General features: G+C 37.5%; 2 protein-coding genes across 2 annotated transcripts in view; one reads left to right on the forward strand and one right to left on the reverse strand.

The window, feature by feature from the left end:
* The first annotated feature begins 603 nt into the window (after positions 1–603).
* On the forward strand, positions 604–10973 carry LOC137387464 (WD repeat-containing protein 5B-like). Its single transcript, XM_068073893.1, has 8 exons — positions 604–862; positions 963–1047; positions 1201–1342; positions 1429–1630; positions 2454–2562; positions 6854–7051; positions 8653–8745; positions 10278–10973. The coding sequence occupies exons 1-8, from the start codon at positions 612–614 to the stop codon at positions 10407–10409; spliced, it is 1212 nt and encodes a 403-aa protein (XP_067929994.1). The 5' UTR covers positions 604–611; the 3' UTR covers positions 10410–10973.
* Positions 10974–11610: 637 nt separating this feature from the next.
* Positions 11611–27566, reverse strand: part of LOC137387148 (PHD finger protein 14-like) — a 28588-nt gene continuing 12632 nt past the window's right edge. The window contains exons 8-19 of the mRNA XM_068073464.1: positions 26463–26505; positions 24979–25116; positions 23870–23945; positions 23154–23245; positions 22200–22290; positions 21131–21237; positions 19897–19995; positions 17873–18096; positions 16256–16409; positions 14889–15083; positions 12925–13076; positions 11611–12291 (exon numbers count right to left, since the gene is read on the reverse strand). Of these exons, the coding sequence (XP_067929565.1) occupies positions 12042–12291; positions 12925–13076; positions 14889–15083; positions 16256–16409; positions 17873–18096; positions 19897–19995; positions 21131–21237; positions 22200–22290; positions 23154–23245; positions 23870–23945; positions 24979–25116; positions 26463–26505 (1621 nt within the window). The 3' untranslated portion in view covers positions 11611–12041. The remainder of the gene's footprint in view (positions 12292–12924; positions 13077–14888; positions 15084–16255; positions 16410–17872; positions 18097–19896; positions 19996–21130; positions 21238–22199; positions 22291–23153; positions 23246–23869; positions 23946–24978; positions 25117–26462; positions 26506–27566) is intronic.

The raw sequence follows: 27566 nt of genomic DNA on the forward strand, positions 1-27566 counted from the left end.
ATTCGACACCGAGGGCGAGATCTGTGAACCTGTAGTGACAAGTTTGAGAGAGAGACAAGTTTGAATACTACACCACAACAGCGAGCTGTATTTGTATTTTTTGACATACCAAAATATGATTATACAAAAACTTATGAAACTCGTTTTACAACATTTTAGATAAATGATGTTTGAAATTTAAAAAAATTTATACACGTATTTTTGTTATCAAATATTAATTAATTTAAAATTTTCTGTAGTGAGTAATGACAAAAAACGACAGGTACTTGACACAAACATACAATAAGTTACATTTATACAAAGATTTTGAAATACATGTAAATTTTATTTGTATACGCAATTAAAGTATTTAAAAATTAATAATTGTTATGCATTAACTAATAAAAATTTCAGTATGTTTGATACAAAATTACATTTTGTTAATAATTATTGTTTTTACACCGGAAGCACATTTATGCCTTAAATCTTAGAGAATGTCAACACTTTAATTTTTTTACTCCGGTCTGCAATAAATTTAAGTGGAGTGTCTTGCAAATTTAACCTTTGACTCTGTTGCTGTGACAGAAGGACGCTATGGTTTCTTATCGCGTTACGAGCTGTTAGTTGATTTCATGTGTCAATATTTAATTTGGGGCACAAATCTAAGATTTTCAACCGTCTTTCAAATTTACACAATGTTTGCATTAGACTATATGTCTAATGGAAGAACTGTTGGGATAACAGATGGATTGCAAGCAGCACAATCAAGTAATACGAAACCCGTGACAAGAACTAGAAGTAACAGCATGACCTCATCCGTTTCCGACGGAGCGCGATTACGGCCACCACACACAGAAGGGCATATAAAATGGCTTACAACAGTGTGAGACAAATAAATATTGTAGTAAAAATACATTTTGTGTCAAAGTTTATAAAACATTATCAAACAACTACATTTTGACGGCATTCTTTGTTATTTGTAGAGATTGTGGTGCAGAGGTGATGTGTACAAAGTTTTCATCAGATGGGTCTTTATTCGCTGTTGGACTATCAACTGGCAATATAAAGGTAAGGCTTTTTATACAAAGCGTTGCTATCACATTGGGATAAATAGCATATGAAGACGTTTAAATAGGTTTCAGATCGGTGCTGTTTAAGGTAGAACATTTGGAATTTTGTTTGCATGCAATAACAAACGACACGATGATGGTGTTTGTGCAGATATTTCAAGCCGATGGGACTCTCGTTTATAGTCTGCATGATAGTGATGTCCTTAAAATGAGGCTGCCATGCACCAGCATACAGTTCGTGCCTCACAGAGCAGTTGATTCTGAGGACAAAAGTAACATATTGGTGGCGACATGTAAGTCACTTACAATAAGACTGAAACTAGATTTAGTCATTACGACTGCTTTTCAGAAATATCTATAGTTCAATTTGTTATTGCAGATGCTTCTGGATTCATAAAATTCTGGCACTACCCCAGTGGACAGTGTCTCAATACAATTATAGAATCTAAGCAGAGCTCTCGACAGTGCCTGTGTTCCAGTTTGACTTTGACTGGAGAGCGGATGGCTATAGGTGGTGCTGACCCAGCTATTAATGTTTATGACACAGTCACCAAGAAGAAGGTTGTCACTCTCGAGCCAAGGTAGATATTAGTATACGGTATAGGTGTTTCCACAAAGATGTTTCGCAAAACTAAATTATTTTTTGTCATGTATTTGACCCAAAGGCTCCGTAATGAGAATTATTACTATATTAATCTTTCAATTTTTTTACCTGTTTTTACCTGTTTTTACCTGTTAGCTAAGGTTATAGTTAACTTGGTGTTAGTTTAGCTGTCTCATTTTGTACCAGCTCTAACAGCTAAATATGTGTTATGTTATAGTTACTGAACCATCAAAATACTTCACACACAATTTTGATATGCATGAAACCTATTTTTATGAAATTCTGTGACATATGGGTGTAACAATATGTCCTACAGCATTCCAAAACTTCACACAATGAAACCTACGCATGTACAATTCCATATTTAGTAATGCAGAAACTAAACAAACATAGATGAGAACTAGTGCACTATGTTACTAGTCACTATGTTTCTGTGTGTTCCTTTGATTCAAGATTCAAGTTGCTATGCAAAATTTGGTTTGTTCAAAGCTACCACAACTTTACCGACAAGTGTGCTTATTTGTTTTATAGGTCATATATAGTGAAATCTTCTGAGATGGCATAATTTTGATGTTATGGCTATTTGTGTACTTTTTACGAATTGTAACAAAATGAAAGTTTTATGATACAAGTCTTTTCAATAGTATTCAATTTCGACTAATAGTCCATGAATTCTACTAGTAGCCTGTCGACAACAACAGTTTCGGCCATTATCTTTATGATATAACATTCATTTATATTTTAAATGTTCTTTATAGATGTCTACATCTTATTGTATAACTCACCGTAGTTTCTTGTAGTGACAGCAGAGACGTTATGAATGGGCACAGATTAAGAGTGTTTGCTGTCCAATACCACCCCAATGATACTCATATGCTTATCTCAGGAGGCTGGGATGACACAATTCAGGTACACCAGTAGCTATACTCGCTGTGTTAGTTATACTCGCTGTGTTAGTTATACTCGCTGTGTTAGTTATACTCGCTGTGTTAGCTATACTCGCTATTTTAGCTATACTCGCTGTGTTAGCTATACTCGCTGTGTTAGCTATGCTCGATGTGTTAGCTATACTCGCAGGGTTAACCATACTCGCTGTGTTAGCTATGCTCGCTGTGTTAGCTATACCAATGATATACAGCCCCTAAGGATTGCCGACGGCTATCATATGAGCGGGGTTTAATGATGGAGTTCTGTTGGGATTACGCTAGCCTGGGTTTCGGAGCAAACACAATTCTTGCGGGGCTGTAGCGTTGCCTTGTTAGGTTTTGGAAAACACGACTCGCTGTTATCGTTTCATTAGCTCATTCAGTCAGTAGTCCCCGCGGTTCACAATAGCAAACCTTTAATTTCTACAATGTAGGGGTGATACCTAATCAAAATAATGGATCCATGGAAAATAAAACATTTCAAATTACTTTTAGTAATTTTAAAATTGGTAAAAGTCGTAGCATATGCCTAAAGTTGAATATAATTCACCCGAAATTACCTGAACAACGGCATTTTTTTTCTAGTTTTTGATTAATATTTTGCCACCCCTAATATAAAATGACAAAGTCTTTCATCGTTGTCACATTGTTTTACCTAGCCAATAAGATGGGACAGCAGGCAAAGCTGAGCAGTGTAGTTTTCATACTCAAAATCTAAATACAAAACCGAATTTGGGCTATTTTACGATTGTGACTATTAATATCACGAATGCTTGCGAATGACCACTGACTGATCATAATGGTGACAATATTGGGATACTATATTTATTTGACAACAAAATGAATTCAACAGATAAGTAAAATAACCACTATAGTTCATAATATTTCTAAATTTACAAGGGGCTTTATTCAGCATATTTGTTTGTTCGGGTTCATCCCAACAGAGCTCCATCATTAAACCCGCCCATATGAGAGCCTTCCGCTATCCTTGGGGGGCTGTATATCATTGGCTATACTATACTCACTGTGTTAGATATACTTGCTGTGTTAACCAGACTCACTGTGTTAGTATGGGAAGTGCAATAATTAAAATGCAACACTCCACTACCTCCCACTGCCTCTAGTCCGCATAGTTCTAAGGATAATTTTATATTTGGCAGCAGAGACCTGGTGGCTAATATCCCCTCAAATCTATGCGCTGCCAGTACAGAAAGCAGCCCGAAATATATGAATTTCTGTTAATACAAAATATCTCGGTTACTGTTGATGAAAATCAGATCTTGGCAGGTCATGCATCAGCACAAATTTTAATTAATTTTCACGAGAGTTCATTTAAAATAGATGTAAATATTTTGAAAGTATTTCTAAGTTGTTCTCCATTGCTGCCAGAGAAGAGAGAACAGTTATTAATTCTGACCTCTTCAAATATTTGGCCAAACTAACTCTTAGCGCTTGTTTGCTTGTCAAGCTAATAACTAGTTGATTAGAATGTTATAGTAAACTGGATAATTTTATGGCTTTGTTCCAAATCAATAAGAGTCTGTTTGTTGGCGCCCCTTCCTGGCAGGCTTTGTGATTAAATAGCCTTTCAACAATTTATGATTTAAGCGTGTTTGTAGCCAAGCAGGCACCCAGGGGAAGCAGCCTTTAGTGATATACGCTGATTTCTATTATGCTAGTGTAGCTGCAGAACAAAGGCTTTGATTTCATTTACTGTGGCCGATGCAGTCTCTTTATATTTGGAAAAGTTATTTTGATGAATAGAATGCTTTCCTGTATTCGAGTTGCTTCCTTTGGAAAACCTGTAGGTTGGTTTAGGAACACCCTGTAGTGAGAGACCAAGGAGAGTTTCTGATGAGAAAACCTGAAAGCTGTCGGTGTTTTACAAAAGTTATTGTAAGAGGAGGCAGCCTATCGGCAATTTATTTCAAATTTTAATTAAGTTAGCAGTCTTCACGCTTTCTTGAGGTGAATCGAAAAAGATTTATTAGAAGTATTTATAACACATGTATTTATAACACATGTATTTATAACACGTGTATTTATAACACATGTATGTATAACACATGTATTTATAACACATGTATTTATAACACATGTATTTATAACACATGTATTTATAACACGTGTATTTGTAACACGTGTATTTATAACACGTGTATTTATAACACGTGTATTTATAACACGTGTATTTATAACACATGTATTTATAACACGTGTATTTATAACACGTGTATTTATAACACGTGTATTTATAACACATGTATTTATAACACATGTATTTATAACACGTGTATTTATAACACGTGTATTTATAACACATGTATTTATAACACGTGTATTTATAACACGTGTATTTATAACACATGTATTTGTTACGATAATAGCTAGGTGAATGCTCGGCGTTGCGCGGGTGATAAAAAGGTTTTGCACAGAAAATTCATTTTTATTTAATATACGCAATGTTTACCGTTCTAATTTTTAAATGAAAGCTTCCGTTTAGTTCTGTTGATGTGCGGCCAACGCACAAATCAAATATTTGAAAGCTAATAATGTTATTATGTATTATTTGCTTCCAATATTTGTTCCTTGTTGCCACTGTCAGTTATTTATTCAGATGTGCCCGCTGCGCATATTCGATTGTTGAGCCCTGTCAGTAGGAGTCGTCATGCCCTCATCATGCATTGATCAGTCTATCAGTCTGAGCCATGCGCTTTACTCATATACATGTATCTGCTTTTCATAAATTTATGTACTCGGAAAATATATTTCCTAGTTTGTATGTCAGTAGATTTCAGCATTGTTTGTAAACTCTTCTTTCTGCCAGCGTAAAAGCCGTTAATACCGACTCGCTATCACACAGCCAATAGCGGACTGTGGGTACACTAACACAACCCCAACAAGAGCCGATAAATCAGACTCGATATACCACAGCCGATAGCAGACTATATATACCAGTGCAACTCTAACAAGAGCCGATAAATCAGACTCTATAACAGCCGATAGCAGACTATATATGTGTACCAGCACAACTCCAACAAGATTCGATAATCAGACACTATATTACAGCCGATAGCAGACTATATATATATACCAACACAACTCCAACAAGAACCGATAATCAGACTCTATAACAGCCGATAGCAGACTGTGTATATACCAGTGCAACTCCAACAAGAGCCGATAAATCACGACTATATTACAGCCGATAGCAGACTGTATATATACCAGCACAACTCCAACAAGAGCCGATAAATCACGACTATATTACAGCCGATAGCAGACTGTGTATATACCAGTGCAACCCAAACAAGAGCCGATAATCAGACTCTATAACAGCCGATAGCAGACTGTGTATATACCAGCGCAACTCCAACAAGAGCCGATAATCAGACTCTATATAACAGTCGATAGCAGACTATATATATACTAGCACACCTTTTAGCCAAGCTGTCTTAAGTTACAAAAGAAGATCTGTTGTACTTAAATAAATTTATTGTGATATCATAGTATGCCTCACCACACTAGCCAAGTCTTGACTGCTCCTCAAATGCAAAAACAACTTTATAAAAGCGAGCAGAAGCAAACACAACAGATGATTGGTGGTTACAAGTAGTTGAAATTTGTAGGTCAAAACGGAAGTTACTTTTCAAAAAACAAATGCTATTTTCATGTAAATACATGATATAAAAAATTTGCTGCATTTTCGTAGTACATAAAATTAATATGGGAAAAAAGTTAATAATAAAACAAAGGAACAACCAATATTCTTTCTTGAAGTTTAAAGGATTTTCTGCTCGTAAGTCCAAGGTAGCGGGTGCCATATGATTTTTTAGCTTGCATTTATTCCAACAAGCATCTTAGTCTTTGTTAGCCGTTTGAATACATCCTAATTTGATTTCTTTAGTTGAATAAATAAGCTCGGATTGACTCGCTAGTGTAGTTTTATCCTTTGCTTCTATCCTTTCTTTGGCCTTTCTCAGAGCTGCCAACATTTAATGAGGAGTTGTCTTTTCCCTTTAATGGTGGAAAGTCTTTTTCGTAAATTTTACGCACATTTACTACAATATCAACAAGACTCTGATATTTCTAGCCCAAGTTTCTAAGATGTTGGATCTGTTACTGCTGTTATGCATTGAATAGCTTTCTCTTTTTCATCTCTCAAAGGCGATTGAGATAGCTGGGGCCAGACTGGGACTGCTACATGTTATCTGTCCGCTTGTCATTGAGAAACTATTTAAATTACCTCAGTCTAATTTTGCTTAAAATTTTAGTTTTGGGACGACCGGACACCGCATGCCGTGAGACGAATCTATGGTCCTCACATCTGCGGTGATGCCTTGGATATTGATGGAGTTCACAACCATGTCATCACTGGCTCCTGGAGGAAGAACAACGTTCTTCAAATCTGGGACATAGCCTCAGGTTCAAAGATAAAGGATGTACCGCAGGATGCTCTGCACAAGTGCATGGTATGGCATAGTAAGAGCCATACATCATAGCAGAGCACATGCTCTGCCTTGTTCTCATACCTCTATATAAGTATTGTCACCCTTGACATTTTGGACCAGTATGCGTAAGCAAATTTTTATCTTATTGCTGATGGGTAATACTGTAAAGGAACCGACTGTACATATATATTCCGGCCAATCTATGACTCGGCCCGGTTGGAAATTTAGGCTCTTCACTTATTTTCACCAACTCTAGAAGTACTTGCAACGGTAAGAAGTGGTAGTAATCATATGTTACATATATTTGAGAACAAGTATAGTATAGCATAGACAACTGTCAAACACAAGCATCGCTACTCTAAACACTAGGCTAGATATGTGCTTCTTTATATCTTTGGCTCTGTGGTAGGCTAAGCTCTGTTCTCTCTTGCATGGCTAATTGTAGTGAGCCCAGCGGTCTTTTTGTAGCACCCGTCTGGATGGTTTCCACTAAAATACTGTAAACAGCTAAGGTTTCACTCAAGTGAAGGCATTAAATTTTATCTTTAGAAACCATAAAGATAGTTGAAAGCGCCATTTTGTAAAGTATATGCCGTCTTTAACTAGCTGTCTCCTGCTAAATCAGTACCATTTCGTTATAGACTGGAATTTCATTGTTTTGTCAATATTTATTTTGGGTGCCAATATTCCAGTAGCTCAAATAATTTACATGGTTGTGAATGGAAATAAACTGAACAACTTTTATTCTATTATGAGATATTTCAGTGTACCGGTTTCATTCCATGTTGTATCTGTGGTAGCGTAACAGCTGACATCTGCTATGTCGGTAGCTATGTTGTCATTAAAATTGCCACATATTCATGTGTGTCATCGCCGCGTGTCCACGTGTGTCATCGCCGTGTGTTCACGTGTATCATTGCCACATGTTCACGTGTGTCATTGCCACATGTTCACATGTGTCATTGGAGTTGCCGCGTGTCTATTTGTGTCATTGCTACATGTCTATTGGTATTATTGCCACATGTCCATGTGTATCGTTAAAGTTGCAACATGCTCATGTGTCATTGGAGTTGTCACGTGTCAATGTGTGTCATTTCCAAATGTTTATGTATCATTGAAATTGCCACATGTTCACCCGTGTCATTGTCATGTGTTCACATGTGCCATTGGAGTCGCCCCACGTCTATTTGTGTCATTGCCACATATCTATTAATATTATTGTCATGTGTCCATGTGTCATTGCCATTTGTCCATGTTTGCCATTAGAATTGCCACTTATCCAAGTGTGTCATTGGGTGTTAGTTGCCATCATCTTTTCATTTGAACTTTTTCATGAAAATCTCTGCACTATTTAACATATTGAGCCACCTCATGGCTCAATATGTTAAATAGTGCAGAGATTTTTATAATTCTTCCTGCCTACCAAAATGGTACTTCATTTGTTATTGATACATACTTTAACTGTTCAACTTATGCTTTTTATACAGAAACTGTAATGTCTATCAATGAAGTTATGGAACAATTATGAATTTGTTACATTTGATAAACATTTGTCCAAGAGGTCACAAGGTCATGAGGTCACAAAGTTTCACAAGGGGCAATGTGTACCTTCTCTATTGCAGTTGTACTGCTGTCAGTGGCTTGGTAAAGACTACATTATCTGTGGAGGGAATGAACAAAACATGGCCAGGATTATAGACCGAGGAACCCTCAATGTATGTTCCCTAAGGGTGGCTCATTCAAATGTTTTTTTATCCTGTGGGCCAGATGTTCTTAATTTATTGAATTTAAAAAAAATTTGTTTCAAATCTTTCAGAAAAACAAAGGGTTTGTGAAGAAAAATAATAATTTTTGGCGAAATCAGTTTTGGTGCTGCATACAGTCTTTTCAGAGAAGGTCCCATTCATTAACTTTTTTGGATTTTTATGCTAGATCTAGGATCTAAAACTATCATTTTGCACAAGACTTCAGCTAAAGCTGCTTGCAAAACAGCAATTTTATCCAAGTATGTACTATTTTAAATCTTCTAAATATTTTGGCTATTGGCAGTTTATTTCAAATTGTAATTAAGTTAACCTTTTTTGAGGTAAACTAAAAAAAATTTATTGACAGCGTATAGATTTTAACAACTTTTTAAACCCCTTTTCAATATATGCTACTTGCTGCCAATATATGTAAAGTTACGGATTTGTTAAAGTTAGTGAAAATAACTTTTTATCAAAGTTTTTACTTTTATTCTGAATACAGTTTTCATTTTTTTGTAAAGTTTAAATCTTAGTAAAACGCTAGTAAACGTTAATCACTTGCAATATCTTTCTACTTTGATCGCACTATCGAAATCACCAGGCCGCAGTTTGCACATGGAATTTCTGCTCAATCATAGTGTGAACTATTTTAAACAAGTGCGGGTAAACTTGTGTTGTATGTTTGGCTATGTTATCAGTGTCTGCACTTCCTCAGTACCGGACACAGGAGTTACCACAATCTCTCCCTGAGTTCAAACTAATAAATATTAAGCTATCAGTTTACGAAACTAAGGCATAGCCTTAGTTCACAAGACTAAGGCTTAGCCTTAGTTCACGAAACTTTGGCAACACAAGAATTGGTTTCTTTTCAGGGTTCACAAAAATTTCATTGCTGCTTCATCCAACTCAGTGATTCTGCCTGAATGTCGATTCTTTTTAACGCTTTGAGGCCTCGGCCTGAAACTTCGGGTAATTGTTTGTCTGTTTGTCCAGCTGATCCTACGCCCGAGTAAACTCAACTATGTAGTCTCGCTTTGATGTTTTTACACTTCACTAGCTTACGTAGAAATTTCAAATTTTGGCGGGTAATAAACTTTTAGTATAATTTAAAGTTTCAAGTTGATTGGAGTTCTTGAGAATTCACCAAAATATTGAGAACATTTCTGACTGAGAAATAAAAATGGCTGCTGACGTGAGATTAGTTTCTAATAAAATACCGATCGAAATTCTTGATAATGATCAAAAATAGATGATCTTTACACTGACACATACCTGCCAACTCTCACGAATTGAGCGTGAGACATTGCCCCACTCTTGTGTTGGCAGGTCTGCATTGACACTATTTGTTTATCTATTCATAACAAAAATACACACTCTATAAAACTTACTTTACTGCAATCATGTTTCTTCAGTTATTTCTTAAGCTATTAGGAAAGCAACAAATGTTGACAAACAATTTGAGCTTAAACAGGGCTAATGTCTGGAAGTATTTTGTTTTTTAGACTGTGGCCCAGGTTGTTGACTTAGAACAGGGCGTCTATTCCATAGACAATGACCGACAGGGTGGCTTACCAAAGCTTGTCATCGGAGCAGCTCATAACGTCTATTTGATGAAACAAGAAAAGAGGGTGTAAAAGACAGCTAGCGTCTTCCTAAATTTGACTTTACTGTTGTCTTGCTGTATTCTTTATTTGAGCCAAGATATGCTGCTGAGGTTTGCTCGCTATATCAAACCATATGAAGTTAATTTATTTGAATTTTATTTAATTTACCACAATTATTTATTTGAATTCAATATGCCCTTTGTAAAATACATGTAGGTGATATAGTCATGTAATGCGTAGAGGTTCCTGCAGACATTATCCTAAGAGGTGTTTGACAGGGTAACATGATATGGTGAGAATTGGGTAGTTCTATAGTAATGCTTGCTATACTTTTTACTAGACTTTTCCAATATGCATCCAATAATTAAATTGTCATAGTAAAGATTGCAGTAGAAGGGATGTGTGTTACCCAAGTTCAAGTCACCACTTCCTGCTTCATCTCCATGACATTTTACTACGTTCAGTAAACAACTCTTTCATTTTCTGGAAATGTCTTTATTTATTCACCTCATTTCCGATTAGTGATAGTGATAGCCTAATGTCTGGTATATACTGTAACCATCTGTATTTGTTTTATAATAAAGCATGCTACTCACCTAAGTAACCTTGATTTTTGATTTTGCTGAAAAGTATCCAAAGTTTGACAAATTAGTCATGCTTGAACCGAACCAGCCTAATGACAGCCTTAGGCCAGTGCTAAGCTACCTACCTAGTTATGACAGCCTTGGACCAATGCTTGGATACCTACCTAGTAATGGCAGTAGATAAGTTGGGCCAGTGCTCTGCTACCTGCCTAGTTATGACAACCTTGGGCCAGTGCTCTGCTACCTGCCTAGTTATGACAGCCTTTGACCAGTGCTCTGCTACCTGCCTAGTTATGACAACCTTACTCAAGAACCGCAAGTACTCACTGCACAATCTAACCCGTTACTAAACAATTTCACGCACATACTTGTGTAATGAACAATTTTTTTAATTACTGATATACAAGTCGTGACATTTTCATTTACTTAAATACAATTCTTTTAGAGAAAACCCCTTTACAGAAAAAGGTAGTTACATAGCTTCCTGTTATGGCATGAATAGTTAACTTGTCCAAACAAATTGAAATCCACTTTGCAAAGTAGATAACTTCTGCCATGTCAAACACTGATAACCCTATGGTTCACACTACCCTGCCAACTCAGATATGTGGCAAAAAACACTCGATTGCTGTATGTATAGAAACAGATCGAGTTTGGACTAAATATAAATATTATTGTCTATCATCAATGACAAAATTAAGGCCATGGTGAGAGTTCCCTACAAATCTAAAATTACCTGCAGCCATTGGCTTTCTGTGTTGACATTTCGCATACCTTTGGCTTGCTTAGTCATCTACAATATTTCAGATGCTGCCAATACGACAAAAAATACTCTTATTACTAAGAAGAATTGCTAAAACAAAAAGCTGTTTTTAAAATTTGTTTATATATCTTAAAACATATGGACACTATAGACATCAAAAATGTATTGAATAAAGCGCCTGTTGAGCAGAGAAGGAACTGAGTACATCTTGCTGAGCAGACGTACGTACATATGACTAATCATCGCATCAGATCTTAAACCAGCGGCGAAGAGCTGGAGGACAGACGAGATATTCTCGCGTTTTTATCTGAACTGTCAAATAGTAGTGACATCGCCATCAAATGAAACCACAGTCTTTTCATCATTGCCCTGCACTATTTCCATTGTCAAGGATTCTGAAAAATCCCCATCAGAAGGGGTAGCGTTTCCTTCCTTCCCTTCCTTCCCTTGTTCCAATGCTTTGTCACAATCATCACAATACCACTGATAGCCTCGGGGCTTTGGTGACTTTTTCTCTGGTGGTTCCAAGCAGCTGAGGTGATACCAGCAGAGACACCCGTCACATCTATATCACACGAGGACCATCAGACTATATTAATACCTGTATGCTCATAGCACGACTATCAGACATAACATATTAAATGATGCAAAGGAACAAATGCTATACACTAAATAGATCACATTTTCTGCATGGTTCCCATATGACGCGACCATTGCAACGGGAAAGTAGTCGAATCAATTGTGCATGTTATATACGTATAGTTCTGTTCCTAGATGCAAATGTAGTTTCATGAAACACATTTTGAAGCAAGCACCATTTTATCTGCAACATCCACAACGCTTAATTACTTTTGAGTAAAATATTTTGCTATTATAATGTCTTTTATAGGAAAGCTTCTTGCAACCAAATCTTAATGTCGACCCATTAAAAGAGATGAAACTTGTATGTGTGTTCAGAATTAATAATGTTCAAATTTACTCGATCTTCAGTCTTAGCAGCTGTAAAGTAAAATGATTGCCTACAGAAAAATGGTGCGGCCTTTTTGAAACTGTCCAATAGACCAAATTGAAAATTAGTGACTCACAATATTACAAAGTAAAAAGAATTTTTAAAATTTTAGAAGACGTCACCAAGAGATAAAAAGGGAAGCTTTTCCAAACGATCCTTAGCAAAGTATTGACAGAATTTATATCATACTTGACAGCATTGGCTCCATTGCAGCCTGTATTGCATGGCTTGCATAAGCCTTTCTCAAGTACTTTTGACTTCCTGCCAAGTTTAATAGGTGAATGTGGAGGTAGACCAAGAGGGGAAGAGAGGTGCCCTTCCGGCTGAGTGTCAGCATCTGTCTATATAAAAGATCAAGAATTGATAATAGCCAAGCACTGACAGAACCACAGTGGTTGTCACTCATTGGTTTCTACCCTCATGATACTTGTACACATTCCCAAGTTCTTTATTCATCCTTAAGTCTGTGGTCATCCGTAGGTCTGTGTTCATCCCAAGGTTCCGTGTACATCCGAAGGTTCTGTGTTCATCCCTAGTTTCTGTATTCATCGCTAAGTTCTGTGCTCATCCCTAGGTTCTGTATTAATCCCTAAGTTCTGTGTGCATCCCTAGCTTCTGTAGTAATCCCTAAGTTTTGTGTGCATCCCTAGCTTCTGTAGTAATCCCTAAGTTCTGTGCTCATCCCTAGCTTCTATAGCAATCCCTAAGTTCTGTGCTCATCCCTAGCTTCTGTAGTAATCCCTAAGTTCTGTGTGCATCCCTAGCTTCTGTAGTAATCCCTAAGTTCTGTGTGCATCCCTAGCTTCTGTAGTAATCCCTAGCTTCTGTAGTAATCCCTAAGTTCTGTGCTCATCCCTAGCTTCTGTAATAATCCCTAGGTTCTGCGCTCATCCCTAGCTTCTGTAGTAATCCCTAAGTTCTGTGCTCATCCCTAGCTTCTGTAGTAATCCCTAGGTTCTGTAGTAATCCCTAGGTTATGTGTTCATCCCTAGCTTCTGTAGTAATCCCTAGGTTCTGTAGTAATCCCTAGGTTCTGTAGTAATCCCTAGCTTCTGTAGTAATCCCTAGCTTCTGTAGTAATCCCTAGGTTCTGTAGTAATCCCTAGGTTATGTGTTCATCCCTAGCTTCTGTAGTAATCCCTAGGTTCTGTAGTAATCCCTAGGTTCTGTAGTAATCCCTAGCTTCTGCAGTAATCCCTAGGTTCTGTAGTAATCCCTAGGTTGTGTTCATCCCTAGCTTCTGTAGTAATCCCTAGGTTCTGTAGTAATCCCTAGGTTCTGTAGTAATCCCTAGCTTCTGTAGTAATCCCTAGGTTCTGTAGTAATCCTTAGGTTATGTGTTCATCCCTAGCTTCTGTAGTAATCCCTAGGTTCTGTAGTAATCCCTAGGTTATGTGTTCATCCCTAGCTTCTGTAGTAATCCCTAAGTTCTGTAGTAATCCCTAAGTTATGTGTGCATCCCTAGGTTCTGTGCTCATCCCTAGGTTCTGTGCTCATCCCTAAGTTATGTGTGCATCCCTAAGTTCTGTGCTCATCCCTAGGTTCTGAGTGCATCCCTAAGTTCTGTGCTCATCCCTAGGTTCAGCACACAAGCACATAGTTTATGAAGTAGCAGTAATTGATATTACACTATTAATAAATTACTCCTCTCAGCTACAGATAAACGTTTGACTAGTGTTTGTAAAAATGATAGCGAGTCAGACATTTAGGCTACAATATTGCCTCCTCTACAAACATAACTATTGTACCTACATTCATGTTAGTAATTCTTGTAAATATGACATCAACACTTCCACAAACCTGTTAGTGCATAACAAAATGTTATAAACTTGTCTATCATGTGCAAAAGCCTGGGGATTACGGTAGTCTAAACTGAACATCACATGACACAAGCCAAAAGGGATCCCAGGGGTTTGATTGGCCTAAGTAATCCAAAGGTGAGACCAGAAGAGAGTTAACGAGAAAAGCTAGGCATAGCAGGAGATAGGTGGAATCGGACTGATAATCGCACAGAGGTCTTAAATCACACCGACTTTTTTAGATTAGTCTATTTCATAACTAGACATAATGACTTCCATCCATCAAATGACAACATTTTTATCTTCTCAGCAAACAATATAACAATATGAGACACATGCATCATAAAAACTCACAGGAGATTTTATTGTCGATGCTGTAGTAGCCTCTAGGCTCTCCACCAACTCTGAATTTTCCTTCGCCTGAATGAGAATTGATTCATTGCCCTTTTGTCCTGTTCCGACCTTCTTTTTATTGATAGCGTGTTTCTTTGGTTTTTTCAGTGATGCCTTGGTTGGTTTGTTTCGAGAAGCTTTTCTCACAGAATGCTTCTACAAAATGGGACTTACAAGAAAACACTGTTATGAACCTGTTCATTCCGTAACATGTCAGCAGATCTATTTCCGAGGGTGACCGTGGCCTAGTGGTCTAGCGCGCTGTGCAATTCCTGTGCAAGGCCACTGATGGTGACAGGAGTGACACCCAACCATAAATTGCTCTCTGTAACTGGCCGTATCTCCAGTCATCAAGATTCCTTTGCCACTGGACCCAGATGTGTCCAACCACAATCACCGAGTCATGGTATTTTGTAATAATGGCTCTTAAAAACACTCACAGCTTCTGCTTGTTGTAAGCTAAGCTGACATCCCACTCTATTTTTGAGGGATTTGCTCAGACAAATGTATTTCTATTTACCATTTCAACTACTTTTAATGTCAGTTTGCAATGCACTTCTCCAATGCTCCAATAAACATACAAACTGAGAGTCAATATATTGCAGGTGTTTTCAACTGAGTAAAAACAAGGAGCAGGAGAACACATTTCAAATGGCACTTAGTTAACGTTTACAGATTAGATAAATGCAACCCTAATCCTACACCGGTTACAGTAAAAAGCTGTAGATAAAACAAACCATTTTACAAGAGCACTACATATAACGGAGAAAGAGAAGGTAACTTCAACAAGAAATCTTTTCGTGAATTTATTAGTCTAGTTGTAACTGAGCATGACTTAACTTACTGGGTTACTAATTTAGCTATGAATAGATGATATCTCATATTAGTATTTTCTAAGGTAACTCTGCACTAAATACTCAGAGATACAAGGAAATACTAATAAGAGACGTCATCTATTCATAACTCATAGCCATTGATAGATGACATCACTTATTATTATTTTCTACAGTAACTCTATGCATTGAATATGTTCTGAGATTAGTGTTAGTCCGTCTAAGATTAACTAATGGATAAATAGTAAAAGCGTGTTTTGCACGTGGTTTTTCATGTCATGAAAGGAAGATATTTGAAACAAATATCTTCTCTTATCATCATTATTGAAATGATTAGTTTGGTAATTGTTACGTATGAAAGTTATAATGCAACCATAGTATAGTTTAAAAGACTGAGGGACTAAATATTTTATGCAAAACTCATCTGTTAGATGTTGGTGTACAGAAACCTATTTACAGGTTCACCAAACAAAACATGGTCTTTAAAAACCTTACTTTAAATTTCTCAACGAACAACTTGAGCTCAGGCTGAATGAACTTGTCAGGTTCTCTGACGACCTGTCTGAGACGTCGGGGTGCATCCGTATCGACCTCCTCTGTTTCCTCAGCTGGCACCTGATGATTCTTATAGTGACATGTAGAGCAGACCCTATATAATAGACAGATACAGATGATCTATAGCGACATGTACAACAGACCCAATATAATAGACAGATACAGATGATCTATAGTGACATGTACAACAGACCCTATATAATAGACAGATACAGATGATCTATAGTGATATGTAGAACAGACCCTATATAATAGACAGATACAGATGATCTATAGTGACATGTAGAACAGACCCTAAATAATAGACAGATACAGATGATCTATAGTGACATGTAGAGCTGACCCTATATAATAGACAGATACAGATGATCTATAGTGACATGTACAACAGACCCTATATAATAGACAGATACAGATGATCTATAGTGATATGTAGAACAGACCCAATATAATAGACAGATACAGATGATCTATAGTGACATGTACAACAGACCCTATATAATAGACAGATACAGATGATCTATAGTGATATGTAGAACAGACCCTATATAATAGACAGATACAGATTATCTATAGTGACATGTAGAGGAGACCCTATATAATAGACAGATACAGTTGATCTATAGTGACATGTAGAGCAGACCATATGTAATAGACAGATGTAGATGATCTATAGTAACATGTAGAACAGACCCTCTATATTAGTGGAAATGTGGATGATCGCATTGAATTTTCAGAAGATATTATAATATCTCGTCCAAGTTTTCCACCTCTTGACAATCATAAATTTGAAAATAAACATGAATTCGAGTTGTCGTCTGGTGTTATATGCCATATTATATAGATGGGTTATATGCCATATCATATAGATGGGTTATATGCCATATCATATAGATGGGTTATATGCCATATCATATAGATGGGTTATATGCCATATCATATAGATGGTCATAGACGACCAGGTGTTATATGCCATATTATATAGATGGGTTATATGCTATATTATATAGATGGGTTATATGCCATATCATATAGATGGGTTATATGCCATATCATATAGATGGTCATAGACGACCAGGTGTTATATGCCATATTATATAGATGGTCATAGACGACCAGGTGTTATATGCCATATTATATAGATGGGTTATATGCCATATTATATAGATGGGTTATATGCCATATCATATAGATGGGTTATATGCCATATCATATAGATGGTCATAGACGACCAGGTGTTATATGCCATATTATATAGATGGTCATAGACGACCAGGTGTTATATGCCATATTATATAGATGGTCATAGACGACCAGGTGTTATATGCCATATCATATAGATGGTCATAGACGACCAGGTGTTATATGCCATATTATATAGATGGTCATAGACGACCAGGTGTTATATGCCATATCATATAGATGGTCATAGACGACCAGCTACAAAGGACTTATAAGAGCGGATGAGCCGTTCACACTCGGTGCATTAGCATTTCATTCCCTTCCAATGTTTGTTATCTAGAAATTCTATGTGAATACTCTGAGCCTTTAACATACCATCCACAGAGCTTAGACTTCTTGGGCATACGAGTGAGAGGAGGGTCTAGACAGTACAGGTGATACAAGTTGGAGCACTGATCACACTGGGCAAGTAGATGCTGTTCTTTCATACTTCTGCATATTCCGCAAGGGCTGGCCACTTGCCCACCAACCTTCATCGATGCTATACCGCTAGGAGACATAAGCTTCCCTCGAGGTTTGTATTGCTCTGGAATCTTCATCTGCAACAAAGAAGACCGGTGTAACTAAACTACGCGCACACCGTGAGCATACCGTGAACACGCTGTGACCATACTGCAACTAAAATAGATATAGATGAGTGAGCCATGTTTACAATGAACATGTATGAAATGCACTCCATAGGCAAATATGCTTCAGGCAATGCGCAGTATATGCCAAATGGCATAGTACCGACCTTGTGAACTTGAGGACCCATAAGTGGTAGATAATTATTCTTAAGACATACTAGGGAAGCACTACCACATCTTCGATGTATATTACTGTGAAACATTGACCGATCACCTACGGATAGCACAGATGTTTATTGGTAAAGGAGCAGTAGCCTTGTTTAAGTGACAAGAGACCAAGATGAGGAGTACATAACTCCACCAGACCAAAACTGTTCTCTTGAGCATGTTACAACAGAGACTAACGGCAGGTTACAACAGAGACTAACGGCAGGTTACAACAGAGACTAACGGCAGGTTACAACAGAGACTAACGGCAGTTTACAACAGAGAGTAACGACAAGTTACAACAGAGATTAACGGCAGGTTACAGCAGAGACTAACGGCAGGTTACAACAGAGACTAACAGCAGGTTACAACAGAGACTAATGGCAGGTTACAACAGAGACTAACGGCAGGTTACAATAGAGACTAACGGCAGGTTACAACAGAGACTAACGTCAGGTTACAACAGAGACTAACGGCAGGTTACAACAGAAACTAATGGCAGGTTACAACAGAGACTAACGGCAGGTTACAACAGAGACTAACGGCAGGTTACAACAGAGACTAACGGCAGTTTACAACAGAGAGTAACGACAAGTTACAACAGAGATTAACGGCAGGTTACAGCAGAGACTAACGGCAGGTTACAATAGAGACTAACGGCAGGTTACAACAGAGACTAACGTCAGGTTACAACAGAGACTAATGGCAGGTTACAACAGAAACTAATGGCAGGTTACAACAGAGACTAACGGCAGGTTACAACAGAGACTAACGGCAAGTTAAAACAGAGACTAACGGCGTTAATGATTTGAAAACATTAATCAAATAACACAAGTTGAAAATTGTGCACTTCTGGCCACTAGCGCTGTCCACTATTTCTCAATCTTTATTACATTGATTCAATAGCGTTTGGCTGTGAAGTGATTCAGCTGGCAAGCCGCATACAATATTTGCCCGCGTTCAAAGGTCAGTAAATGAATACGGCGCAGATATTGTGTACAGACTGCTAGCTGAACCACTTCACAGATATAGCAAAATACTCTTAGATTGACATGCATATGATAAAGATAGACAAAGCGCTCCACCTACAAGCTATGAGCATTAGTATGCTTAGTATTTTGTCACAATCTGATGTGCAGTTATTAATAACATTCTTTGTTATCGTCTCCACTTTGGATCCGCACAGCTTTTCTTCGCAACTTTAACAAAAATGTTCTTTCTATCTAGTCTCCCTTCTAATACGATATCCCCTGAGGCAGCTGATCGATTGTCAACTTGTCTAAATTTAACTACTTGACCATTCCCCCTTTGCGCAGTTTAAATACTCGCTTATAGAGGTACAGCGTAAATTATAAGTTGGCAGAAAGCTAGTAGAGAACCTATTACCGCTAGTGACAAGTCACTCGGCAGAAAACATGCCGGCGTCCCAAAGACTTCTCACAAGAACTAAACACTCTCAGGCCAATTGATAAATTGTATAGACTTTGGATAATGTACGCTAATCAGCCCCATTGTTTGGCAGGGCTGAGGCATCCTATGGATGCTGTCTGATGAGAGGTTCCATACCGACTGATCTGAGAAATGCTCAAGAGCTGTGTATATCTCATAGCCTGCTTGTCGACTCTCCTCATGACACGTCCTTAGTTCTGTTATCACGGCTCGTAGCTGCAAGTAAACACAAGTTTATAAGGAATCGGGAGAATGATGGAAACCCTAGGTGACCACTGATAATATATACTTACCGTAAACCAACACCAAAGGTGAATATGACATGTCTTTGGTGATGGAATATCCCCTGCGGCTAACACATTAACGTATAAGTCTTGTATGCACCTTATTTGATAGAACTCCAGTATTACACATTTATACTCTCAATTAATCAAACATAACTATTGTTTCCAAGCCATAAATAATATCTATTCTAGGAGTATTTGAGACCTGAAGCTAAACCAAACAAATATGTGAAGTCTGAGAGCCTGATGCGAATAGAATAAGTGAGAGCGCAAGATATAGCAAGTGTTAGATCCTTAATTTAAACATAGAAAAAGAAAATCAAGTATCAATACGATAGCATAAAACATTTGTATTAGTAGAATGGGCGTATAATATTACAACACCATGGATGTATGACGGATGTATGACGGGTGTATGACGGGTGTATGACGGGTGTATGACGGGTGTATGACGGGTGTATGACGGGTGTATGACGAGTTAATGACAAGCGTATAGTAGCATCTTCTGGGTATTTAAAGTAAGAAACTTGTGTGTTTAGTTGTGTGGACTGTTTAGACTGCTAGTATACTAACTATTTGATTCATATGATGGGAAACTAGTTTCTAAAGTATTTATGGATATTTCTTAAGTTTCTTGTTACTTAATTCTACAATAAATGACCTTCTGGCAGCAGGATAAAACAAGGGGCACCTAGCTCTCCGGCAGCAGGATAAAACAAGGGGCACCTAGCTCTCTGGCAGCAGGATAAAACAAGGGGCACTTAGCTCTCCGGTAGCAAGGTATAACAAGGGGCACCTAGCTCTCCGGTAGCAGGGTATAACAACAGACAACTGCGTTTCTGACAGCAAAAATGTTGAATAAACTGAGGAGTGCGAAACCGTAAAAAAACTTCTGATTTCTGGTTCTTCAAATGTAAAATGTGTGCAGTTTAATATATTACTAACGATTTAACCGATTACTACCTTGTTCATCAAAAAGCAAAACCAACTGTCTTACAAATATAATTTTATATGACACAGTGTAGCAAAGCCACGCATGTATCTGCATCCACTGGATCATCCACTACCTTGTCTATCCGCTCGCCCAGTGTCTTCTCCTGTTCCTTCAAGCTCTCTTTTTCCTGCTCGTACTCTCTGTTCAACTTCTTCAACGACTCACTTTTAGCTGTTCGTTCTGAGAAAGAACAAATAATAAAATATTAAAAGTGTTAACTGTGCAGTCTCTTCTCTCTCGGGCTGCACCATGTTCTAAACATCATGATGAGAGCATTGTCTTACAGTTTGTGCACTCTGAAAGGGGTGAGGGCCAAATACTGCGACAGCTTAATTAGGGTTTGTCCACTCGCTACTCTATACTCCACTGATGAGCTCTGGATACAAAACAGCCAACTATCGTTGAGGGAGAATGACTAAGGTTGAGAAATAATATATAAAGCTATATTTATCTACTATATTACAGTATATCTTGTAATCTTTAAACCATCACACTGAGGAGGCGATTTACTGGTAATTAAAACGCTTGATGAAAGATTGTTTTCTATGAGAACCAAACACATTACCTTCAGTTTGGTAGACCGACACGCCAGCGTTTGCACCACTCAACCTCATTTAAAACTTGCTAAGTAATCATAAGTATCATAGACTGAGTTCCGTGATGTTAACAAATACTCACGAGGGAGAAGAGATGTAACAGCAGATTCACTATGGGTTGTTTAATGTGTAAAAGTAGGTCTACTTCAAGCAATCGCAGACTCAATTGGCAATCATAGAACTTTTGTTTTCCGTATAAATGTGCCACCATCTATCTGATTAGGGACTCAGGCACCCATCTTTGCATGTGTTAATGACAATTGTGATCCATGAACGCGTTCATGGATTTTCACATGAAACAATTTGCATTAAAAAGTGAAAAAAATTCTGGGCCCTGCTGGGTTTAATGCCAGTTTATAATAAATTAGTCATGAGACTATCTCACAGAAATCCTGGAGCCCTGACTTGCAGCTGTAATCTATTAGATAATATGCAGCATAAAAGATGATAAATATGCCAGACGATAAAAATCTTGGACAAACCTGTGGTAAAATGAACATCCTTAAATGTACAGAGAACATCACACGTGTATCTATCAACACTTACGCTCAAAATAGGATGCAAAGTCAACAGATAGAGCGGGCGCTACATACGACTTCTTTGTTACCACAGCTTTATGCTGTGCATTTTTAGATCCCTGCAAAGAATTAAGAATGCTAATGAGAAGAAAGGGACATCTAACATACACGCATAGAATGCTGACCCTACGGCATCAAATAGAAAAAGAGAAGCGAGCAAAATGTAATTAAATGAGAAGGATACAACAATTCATGAACAGCTACGACGTTTACACGAAAGTATGTCTCTGTAATGCCTGTTCAGGTATTATGCAAGATTACCCGAGAATCTAAAATCAAACCTGGACAAACCGCCACCTTTACATCCTAATCTTTAAACATGCGTAAAATTTGAGCAAATATTTGTGTCGATATTAACGAGTTAAGTTTTCAAAGCAAAAATAAAAGAGCTGATAAAAATTTTAAACAAAATGTGAAAATTAGAAAATAAGTTTCTCAATTAAAATAATTTAAACTATATCTAATGTTAGAGTAAATTATGACACATTTCTGTCACTCATTCTAGTACATAACAAGCACTGCAGAGCCTAAACTTTCATTCACATGTTTCTGAAGATTAAAATCTTTTTGACACATTATGGCTTATTTCATGAACCAAAGCAGGCCCACTTTAAGTAATCCCATGCTTCAGTAGAGATTCGACAAAAGGTATATTGATGATTTCATAGTTGATAGTTCCAAGCAATCACAAGATCATAGGATACCAAAACAGCAAACAACAAACACACATCAGGAGATACATAGCTCTTCAACAACTCAGCAGATAGAAAACTTTGGTGACAGGTGTTTAAGATAGTCTGATTTTTGACCTCATGGCAACTGGTCGGTCTCTGCTCGTAGTTGCAAGAAAACAAATAGCTGGCTGATGCAAACAATTTTTCTTGCATAAAGTTTGTGAATGGAATAAATGTTAGACACTCACAGGTACCATACCAAGGAGTTCGGCTTTCCTAAGGAGGCTGTTGACAGCACTTGCACTTGAACTTATCGACCTCGACAGCTTGTTGGGTGGAACTACAACAGAATAGCACCAAGTCAATAGAGAAAAAGAACAAATAATCAAAAATATTTTTTTATTCTGCAATGAGACATCTGTCATGAACAGGGGAAGTAGCGGTGCATCTGTAGTCGATGCATTGAATAAGTTCGGAGTTGCCTCCACTTCGAATCATTCAAAAGGTACAATCCGAACACACTCGGCACCATTTCGCTAAATTTGTGTGAAGGTATTTACTGTGATACATAGCGAATTTAGGAAAGATCTAATAGTGCTCGGAATTGTTGAAACGGTAGGATGTGAGAATACATCTGCAGCGAGCAACTCCAAACGGTAGGAATTTTGTCAGAAGCAGGCAACTCCAAACTGTAGATAGGAATTTTGTCAGCAGCAGGCAACTCCGAACCCATTCGAAGCGCAAAAACACGGTGAATTAAGCTAACAAAACATCACCTTAGATATAAGTTAATGAGCGTGAATCAAACAAGAAAGCAATTAAACATGTTCAGTTATTTCACCATTTGTAATGCTACTAACACCAATAACTGACAAATAAAAATAAACATATAATGAATTTAGGGCTATGAGAACTTAGATGTAGAAATTTACAGCTTAGACTGACTTCCTAACATATAGCATACCCCATGCAGGTGGACGTCTAGCCTCAGCTTCCTTAAATTTCTTCTTAAAATGCTCCAACCTTCTTTTTGTTCTCCGCTATAAATGCAATGCGTTGGACAAAAGACAAGAACAAAAATTATCAGATCTTTAATACGGTGGACCCCTGCCATACGACATTAATACAGTGGAACCCGCCATATGATGGTTTTTCGTTTTAGTGTTCGCATTGCAAGGAGAAAATTTCGTATAATGGGGTATAGAAACCTATAGTAAATATCTAATGCAAACACCCCCTGGTAAAAAACATCAGAATTTTATATACAAGTACTGTACATATCAAAAATTAGTAATAAAATAGTATGTTAACCTAAGTAACTATAGTTACCTACAGTAACTTTAGTGTATTTGGTGGTTATGATCTGCTTTGCAGGATGTAACACTACAATGTACTATGTATAGTACGTACCATAGGGAGTTCTTTCCTTCGAGACAGACGTACAACATAAACTCTGAATTTAATTTCAATGAATTTAGCTTACTAAACACACACTGAAGGCTGAGTTATAGTATGTATTTTACTAAACTTTAATTTTGTCATCGTCTAAAATTTTATCACCTATCTGTTTCCAGTTTCGTTTGCACTATAACTTGTAACAAATACCGCTGAATTGAAAGAGAGAGAGAGAACATCGTATCTCTTTCACGAATTTTGGGAGGGATTTCAGCAAATAGCATATCGGTATCTTCGTCACTCTGATGGACACCGACACTATGGTGGACACTATTCAGCACACCGACTGCCAAATTTGAATTTTGAAATAAATTTTTGTTTATGTCGTATGGCGAAAAAAGTTGTATGATAGGGACGGTAAAAAAAACATTGTGTGTCACATCGTAAGGCGAAAAAACCGTATAACAAAGGTATCGTAACCCGGGGGGGGGGGGGGTGCACTGTATTGGCTTAATGCTTAATAGTGTTGCTGCTGCTGTGCGTTGAGACATTCTGCCCTGTGGCAGTATGCTCACTAACCTACTTATAACAATCAGTGGTAAGCAAAAACATAAATTGTTGTTATTATAGCTAGCAATGAGATAGTTAAGTTTCTCTTTCTCACGGCTCAATACTTACCGATACGGGACGGTTACACTTGGTTTCTCTAAAATGTTTGACATGGCTATTCAGAGCCAGGAAGTTGCGTTTCTTATGCTTGCTCACGAGTTTGTCACCGTGCATCCTGCAGTGGGCATAAAACGGATCTGCAATCTCCTACAAAAATACTTTCAATTTTAATTTTACTCCAACCGAAAACAGACAGTGAGAATATTTAGCAAGACACTCATGAGATGGTCAACGACCCACTGATATCTGTGGGTTTATGAGTGTCGTAGTTGTCAACAAGCAAGCGGAAGCCTGCCATTTAGAAGATGAGATATAAAAATGTTTCAAAAACTTATCAAGAAGTCTCTATTGTTAGATAGAAAAGCACTGAAATGATAGAGAGATAGCACTGCACAATGCTCACGGTGTTTAGGCTTATCTGCATATTTACTATATGAAGAAACAGTCACAGCCAAAACACGGTAGTTGACGCAAGTCTCAGAAATTCATAATCCCTGTACGATCTGCATTTGATAAGTTCCTTACAATAAGATGTTACTGCTAACATACCAGCTGAACTCACCATATTCCCTGTACGATCTGCATTTGATAAGTTCCTTACAATAAGATTCTACTGCTAACATACCAGCTAAATTCCACCATATTCCCAGTACGATCTGCATTTGATAAGTTCCTTACAATAAGATGTTACTGCTAACATACCAGTTGAACTCACCATATTCCCTGTACGATCTGCATTTGATAAGCTCCTTACAATAAGATGTTACTGCTAACATACCAGCTGAACTCACCATATTCCCTGTACGATCTGCATTTGATAAGTTCCTTACAATAAGATGTTACTGCTAACATACCAGTTGAACTCACCATATTCCCTGTACGATCTGCATTTGATAAGTTCCTTACAATAAGATGTTACTGCTAACATACCAGCTGAACTCACCATATTCCCTGTACGATCTGCATTTGATAAGTTCCTTACAATAAGATGCTACTGCTAACATACCAGCTGAACTCACTAGCAATCGACCGTATGGTGGCACTTTGAAAACTATTTGACGATATTGAAATAAAAATACACACAAATGATTATAGCAGCCTATGAATATACCTGTCTGTAGATTATAGCATTCTGTAGATTATAGCAGTCTATAGATAATACCAGTCTGTAGATTATAGCAGTCCATAGATTATAGCCGTCTGTAGATTATAGCAGTCTATAGATTATAGCATTCTGTAGATTATAGCAGTCTATAGATAATAACCGTCTGTAGATTATAGTAGTCTATAGATAATAGCCGTCTGTAGATTATAGTAGTCCAAAGATTATAGCTTTGTTTCGTCAAAACCATTACCATGACAAAAAAACACACCATAAATTCTAAGCATAATCTAAAAGGTTATGAAAATTACACCCTTCTATTGGCAACTTTGGTTAGTTTTTGCAGATGATTTACAGGAGCTTGAAAGCTAGCTAGTAGGAAATCCCATACCTCATCGATGGAAGCTTCTGAAAGAAGACCCTGTTTCTGTGCACTGAAATAAAATGAGCAAAAAACTGTTAGCAGAGCCCATCGCAAGATATCATAGTATCTAATAGCCTGCCATAGAATATCGCAGCCTGTCATGGTACGCTATAGCTTGTAATCGCATATTATAACATGGCATAGCGTTTTATAACCTGTCATAGCATGTCACAACATGACATGGCTTGTGCCGAGTACAGCTACATTTTACCAATTGTGAGTGTGTATTTTCCTTACAGCAGTTAGATGAATGTCGAACCGCCAGAAGTTATACTACAAATTTAAAAAGTTTTTTTTTTAAGGCAATAAAGCTGAGTCACTGTTGCAAAAAGTGTACCCCTCATGTTGTGAAAATTCAGTGTAATTTGTAAACGGTAAATAAGGTGATCATAAGGTGAACACAGCTGCATTGCTGTTAGAGGTCATTTAAAGGTCTTTAAGAGACAGTTTAAACACAATGGCATCAGCATTTCATATGCAATGGTTAAAGGATAGGAGGAGAAGATGATGCCTAGAACAATCACTAGACATAAAGAGTTTCTACTGGCAGTCATGTGATGATCATTTCTCTGTTTTTACCTGCTCAATCGTTTACCATAATTCAATTATACCCGATTGTGCAATGCTCTTAATGAAATAGATTACATACACATGTCCATAATATCATTGGTTTTATGTTATGTCACACTTGAAATTCCGATCATCCCAAACACAAATATAATCTTAGGATAATCTCATTCATTGTTTGGCGTCCTGAAATATAGTGAAGAGTTGGAAAACTTGATCATGCTGAACTTATATTAGTATGCTGTATCACGAGTGTTATGACCTCTGCAAGGAGCAAGATTGTTAGAAGGTGTGGCTATAGGGTCTGGTGGTTGTCTAGCATTCGTGGAACAAAGAGCCATAGCAGCTGATGACTATCCAATTAGCGATGAGCAATTACGAAATGCATAGTCTAGGCAACTTATTTGGCAGCAATCAACATGGCCTCTAGAGCTTAAGGAAAACAAGATATCTCACTAACATCTAGAAGAGTAGTGTATCACCAAGCAAGGAGTTGTGTCCCTA

Source organism: Watersipora subatra, chromosome 2 (assembly GCF_963576615.1).
Source record: "Watersipora subatra chromosome 2, tzWatSuba1.1, whole genome shotgun sequence".
NCBI lineage: Eukaryota > Metazoa > Bryozoa > Gymnolaemata > Cheilostomatida > Watersiporidae > Watersipora > Watersipora subatra.